The 6,150-nt window shown below is 47.8% G+C and overlaps 1 protein-coding gene across 1 annotated transcript; it reads right to left on the bottom strand.

Moving 5' to 3' along the window:
- Positions 1-541: 541 nt before the first annotated feature.
- FOXA1 (forkhead box A1) lies at positions 542-6,130 on the bottom strand. Its single transcript, XM_004376496.1, has 2 exons — positions 5,918-6,130; positions 542-3,664 (listed from the first exon to the last, which is right to left on the bottom strand). Exons 1-2 carry the CDS (start codon positions 5,987-5,989, stop codon positions 2,327-2,329), a joined length of 1,410 nt encoding a protein of 469 aa, XP_004376553.1. The 5' UTR covers positions 5,990-6,130; the 3' UTR covers positions 542-2,326.
- Positions 6,131-6,150: the final 20 nt, after the last annotated feature.

The raw sequence follows: 6,150 nt of genomic DNA, 5'->3' as shown, positions 1-6,150 counted from the left end.
CCCTCTTTCATCTGGGGAGGCAATTACGCGATCATTAAGAGACTCACAGCTCTTTTTATCTTGTCCCTGGTGTGGAGTGGAGCGATCAAAGTAAAGGCTGTCCAAGTTCAAGCCCTGGTGAGAATGGAGTTCATACATAGGGGCTCAGGCAAGGCCAGCCTCTGCTTGAGCTCGTGTTGTTATTGTTGATGTCAATCCGAACAAGACTGACAAAGAAATAGGTGGCCTGAAAAGTGAGCCTGCTATCAAAGGAGATTAATGATTTTGTGATCCCAAGCAACTGTGGGGTGTGACGTTGCATTTTAAAGCTTCTTAGAAGTCAAACAAATCATCAGCTTTAAAGTTCTAGGAACAATATTTTTAAAAATATCTTCATAAAATACAAAATAACAGCTATGTTGGAATGTAGCCCAATGCTTTCCCTTGCAGGAGTGAGTTCACTTCCCTCCTGCCATTCCCTCCAAAGCTACTCTGATTAAGTTTTGTTTCTCTTTTAATGAGAAGAGGGTTCAAGATCCTCTCTTGTAGACAACTTAGTTTGTATTTTATTCTCACTTGAATACTTCTCAGATAAAGGGAAATGACAGATGCAGGGAGGAAGGTGGTTACATTAAAATTTGATTTCATTGGGGAAAAACTCAAAGGAAACACAGAAGGCTTAAGCCCGTCAAAAAACTGAAAAACACGTTAGTGTGAATGAAGAATCTTAAAAAAAGTCTCAATTCTTGGAATAATTATCTACTTACTCTTACTGAGTTTTCCTAACTGCTTTTTACTAGCCCTATGTTCTCTTAAATAAATATAACCGGAACAATGACAATTTTGTTTTAGATTTTCATTTCATCATTTATATTCCCTTCCAGACTTTGAAAAATATCATATTCAGAATATCTATTTTGGATTTAATTCACTGAATGAGGATAACAGAAATCTTTTTTTGTTAACATTTGCTTTATTTAAAGTCCTTAACTCAAACGATCAAGAACATATTTCACGGCTTAAATCTGTTTTCATTTTTGTTATTTAAATCAAAATATTTTAATTACAATCACATTGATAAAAATTAACATTTTAATCTGTAATTTTAACCATCATTTAAAGCGATCTCAGCTGTAAAGAAAAAAAGAAAAAGAATAAACCATGCAATAAATTAAGAACATCAAGAAAGCAAAGAAGAATTATAATGAAACCCGTCTGCCTATACTAACACCATGTCCAACTGTGGAAAGTGCATTAACACTGGATGAAACAAGCAAACGATGGCTATAATTAAAATGGCTACAATCAATTGGATTTTGGAATCTTGGACCAAATTTTGAAACATGGCTCCCTATAACATCTCTCCTCCAACATTGTAATATTCCTTTTCTGGGAAAAAAAATTCTGTAAATGGTATTACATACATAGAAGCTACTTTTATACATGTTATGTGACCTCAGAATGACATGACCATGGGACTTTGCAAAGCAAGAAGCAGAATTCTTGAGGAAGGCAATTCTTGAGTAATTGATCCTCAAGGCCTTACATGGATGGAGAGGACAAGGTTGGGGGTGGTCTTTGTAACTTCTTGGTCAGGCAACTCTTGAAAATGTAGCATGTATATCACCTATTTCCTCTATATGTCATGTATATGGAGGATGTCTACATATGTGAGCATGTGCATAATTAAGTCCATACACAATGTATATGTATTTCATTTAAGAATCTGCTATCTGAACGTATCAGAAATATAAGCTGAAAAAACAAATGGCTCTGATGTTTATAATCTGTTTATGTTTTGCTGCATAACAGGAGTATTGTCCTTCAATACTTTTTAAGAGCCTCTAGTGTCTACTTGTTTCTTCACCATTTCAGTTCTTTAGGTTAAGAGTATTGCCACAGACCTGTAAACTTGTGGGGGTTAGGTAAGGAGGGGGAAAAAGCACAAAACAAATATTTTACAAGCTTGACCATTTTTTTTTTTTTAAATACACCCTGCACAGACTAGAATTTGTCTGGAGGGGAGAAAGGGAAGTAAGGGAAAGGGGCAAGGAAGGAGGAGGATTTTATATATACAATGCTGGATTGTTAAACTTTGTAGGAAAAAAGAAATGTTGGTTGGGGTGGGTTGTCTTTGTAATAATATACACAACGCGTTTTAAACACAGTAACAGAGTAACAGTCCTTTGCACTGAGGGAAAGATTGTGCACAAAAAAATGAAATAAAAATTGTTGCTGGGATTTTATTATGTTGTTGGTTTGGTATGTGTGGTTTTGTTTGCTGTTGATTTCTTTTTCTCTCCTGCTACCAGCGTGGCCATGCCAGACTAACCCCCAGTCCCGGGAGCTAGGAAGTGTTTAGGACAGGTCTGGAATACACACCTTGGTAGTAGGCCGGCTCCAGGGCTGAGGGCTCGATGGGGCTCCTGGTTGCCACTGAGGCGCTGCTGAGCGGTAGGCTGGCGGGCAACGCAGCGCCGTAGGGCGAGTACTGCAGTGCCTGCTCATATGCCTTGAAGTCCAGCTTGTGCTGCTGCTCCGAGGAGGACATGAGGTTGTTGATGGAGAACGGGTGGTTGAAGGAGTAGTGGGGGTCCCCTTTCAGGTGCAGCTGGGACTCGTGGGGTACCAGGCCGTGCGCCGGATGGGAAGGGGGAACAGATGCCAGCGCCCCCGGCCCGGAGTTGATGGGGGGCGCAGCGGACGAGGCCGGAGTCTTCAGCTCTGAGGCGCCCCCTGTCACCGCCGTCCCGCTGTGGTCCAGAGTCTGGGGGCTGGCGGCGGGCCCCGGGGCCGGCGCGCCCTCTAGCTGGCCAGCCTTGCCGTGCACACCCCGGAGAAGGGGAGAGTCGGCAGTGGGGTTGGCACCGCCGGAGGGGTCCTTGCGGCTTTCAGGACCGCCCTTGGAGCCGCCGCCCCCGCTCCCGCCCCCGCCCCCGGCCGCGGGTTGCTTCTCGCACTTGAAGCGCTTCTGGCGGCGCAAGTAGCAGCCGTTCTCAAACATGTTGCCGGAGTCCGGGTGCAGTGTCCAGTAGGAGCCCTTGCCCGGTTTGTCCGGGGAGCGTGCCACTTTGACGAAGCAGTCATTGAAGGAGAGCGAGTGGCGGATGGAGTTCTGCCAGCGCTGCTGGTTCTGCCGGTAATAGGGGAAGAGGTCCATGATCCACTGGTAGATTTCGCTCAGCGTCAGCATCTTGCTGGGCGCCTGCTGGATGGCCATGGTGATGAGTGAGATGTACGAGTAGGGTGGCTTGGCGTGCGGGTAGCTGCGCTTGAAGGTCTTCGCGTCGCCGCCGCCGGCACGGCTGCGGCCCAGGTTGGACGGCGCGTACGCCATGGGGCTCATGCACGGGTTCATGGCGGCCGCGTAGGGCCCCAAGCCGTTCATGGAGGCTGTCGGCTGCGCGCCCACGGCTCCCATGCCGCCTGGGCTCAGCGCCGCCCCCATGGCCGTTACGCCCGCTGCCGTCATGCTGTTCATGGCGCCCGCCGATCCCCCCGGCATGCCCGGCACGGCGCCGGGGCTCAGGCCGGCACCCAGGCCCGGGTTGGCGTAGGACATGTTGAACGAGGCCGGGGTCATGTTGCCGCTCGTGGTCATGGTGTTCATGGTCATGTAGGTGTTCATGGAGTTCATGGAGCCCAGGCCCGAGTTCATATTGCTGACCGGGACCGAGGAGTAGGCCTGGAGCGGAGACAGCGAGGGGGAAAGGCCCCGAAGGGCGGGGTTAGTGGTGGGCGCGGGCTAGCGGCCGGCCCGGGGCAAACCCAAGGGCAAGAGGACAGTATTTCTCCAAACCACGGGACCCCACCACCCGGGGCAAACTGTCAGGCGTCCTCCCCAGACCGAGCAAAGGGAGGTTTTGCACCGCAGGGGGAAAATCCTAACGCGGCAGGCATAAAAGACAAGCACTTGCAGAAAATACATCCCCAGGAAAATGTGTAATCGCCTTACAAGCCAGGCTGAGAGGCCGGTTCCACGGCCCCTCCATCCACGCCATGCACCCGAGACTGGGCTCAGCAAAGCGCCCTTTAGGGCAAATTGCCTTTAAAACTCCGAAAATAGAATTAATCCCTGACCCGAGGTGGGCTCGGCAGCGCAGCCCCGCGGGGCAGAAAACAGGGCACCAGCTCCGAGCCTACCTCGCCTGAGCGGCTCTGCGGACTGCGCAATGGCCTCGGCTACGCGGAGTGGCTGTTAACTGAACTCTCTTTGATAGAGCAAATGATCCATGGCCGTGTGACCCCTGAATCATTCATTTCACAACAACTGGTTTAGTGGCTTAGGAGCTTTCTCCAAATGGTTACTTTTTGTTGTTTATTATATTTAGAAGTAATGTTTTCCACCTAGTTGTAGCAACTGTAATATTAAAACGGAAACAAACTCCGAAGTTAAATGAGATTGGGAAATACAAAATGAAAAAGTAAACCTGCAAGAGGAGAAGGGGCAGTGAGGAGTGTGTAATAATACGAATACATCACGCACATTCAACTTGAACGTGACTTTATGTATGCACCTCTGCAAGCCATACGAAAACTTGCATTAATTTCGTCATTACCTATTTCCAGTCCCCTAACGTTTGAAAAATTTGGTGACACAATCTGTCGAAATAATCATCTATTTTTCCACATACTGATATGTTGCTGGTGATCATTTCAAAGCCTGGCCTTTCACACTATCTGAGTAGTTTAGAATAATTTAAAATTCCAAAACCAAACTCTGCTTATTTTTTTCTTAATGCTATTCTACTTCCTAAGTCGTAGCTTTAACCTGTAAGAAAGTTCTTTCGCTGGGAGACTTAACTGACTGGTGAGTGGAAATGACTGAATCATAATTAAACCTTTGGAAGAGTTCTGGGCTCTCTTTAAAATCATCAGCACTGAAAACTTTTCTTAGCAGCAATTTAGGACTGCCCTAGATTTAGAAATGTATACAGAGTCTAGGTATATAAAAACTACTTTAATTTAATAAAGAATAATGATGTCTTTATATTTATTTTCATCAGCAAATATGACTCCATTTGAAAATATAAAAGGTGAACAAATACATTTAAATAAGAATACACTGTACGCTATGGTATGCAAATAAACTCAGAGATAAGTTTGTAAATATATAAACCCACAAATCTAAATAAATGACCCATGAACATATTTTCTCATTCTATATTTTTCTTATCACATCTTAAAGTATACTTTACTTTGGTGTTTATTCCCCTCCCCCCAAGATTATCCAAAGCAGTTTCAATAAGCGTTTTCAGAGTAATCGCCAGCTATTTCCAGAGAAATACTTTTAACAGGTAGTGGTCCTGCCTGTACCTGGTTTTTCTCGCAATCCTTTTGTGCACATTGTAAAAGAAACCCCTTGTACGTGCCACCAAGAGGACAATGAAGAGAAACAGGTTCTCGGCCCTGAGTGCTGGAGGAAGAGCCAGCTCACACTAGCGCCACCCAGTGGTTCTACAGAAGAATGTGCACACTTCTCCCCAAAGGGGACTTTTGAAGAACAAGAAGTTTCATACAATTTCGGAATCATTTCATTATTAAGAAGCCCAACTTAGCAGCAGAGCGCTTTCATCACGAGGCATGTGCGAATTAAAGGAAGGGACAAAGAGGGCGCCCTACAGGCGCGCTCTAGCTTTCTCAGAGTTGCCTCCAACTCCTGCCGGCGTCCGCCCACCAACCCGCGGCACCCCAGGTCCGGATCCGGACTCGGCTGGGAAGAGGCAAGTGCTTCCCACAGCAGGTGCTTTCAAAGACTGGAGTTTCCTAAAATCCTCTCCTCTGTGGGGAGGTCGGGCCAGAGCCGCACTGGGCGGACAGCCGTGGCACGAAGGAGGCTCCCCCAGCCCGCCAGCCTCCCGCCCTGCCCAGCGCCCGCCTTTCCCCGGTTCCCCCGGGGTAGGCTCCAGGAACACCCCGCTGCCTGCACGCTTCTCACCTCCTGTGTGTCCGTGTAGTAGCTGTTCCAGTCGCTGCTCTCATGCCCTTCCATCTTCACAGTCCCTAACATCCTGGAGCCACCCTGCCCGATGCAACCATCCAGCCCTGTGTGAAGCGACGGGCGGCCGCGCGGCAGAGACGAAGAGCTGAGCAGCAGCAGTCACCCCAGCGCCCGCGCGGGCCCAACGCCACCCCAGCGAGGAGGAAGCCCGGCGCTGCGGGGCGCGGCGT

The sequence above is a fragment of the Trichechus manatus genome, unplaced genomic scaffold (assembly GCF_000243295.1).
Source record: "Trichechus manatus latirostris isolate Lorelei unplaced genomic scaffold, TriManLat1.0 scaffold00043, whole genome shotgun sequence".
In the NCBI taxonomy this organism is placed as follows: Eukaryota; Metazoa; Chordata; class Mammalia; order Sirenia; family Trichechidae; genus Trichechus; species Trichechus manatus.
Note: the sequence above shows the minus strand (reverse complement) of the source record. Positions and strands in the feature narration are given on the sequence as shown.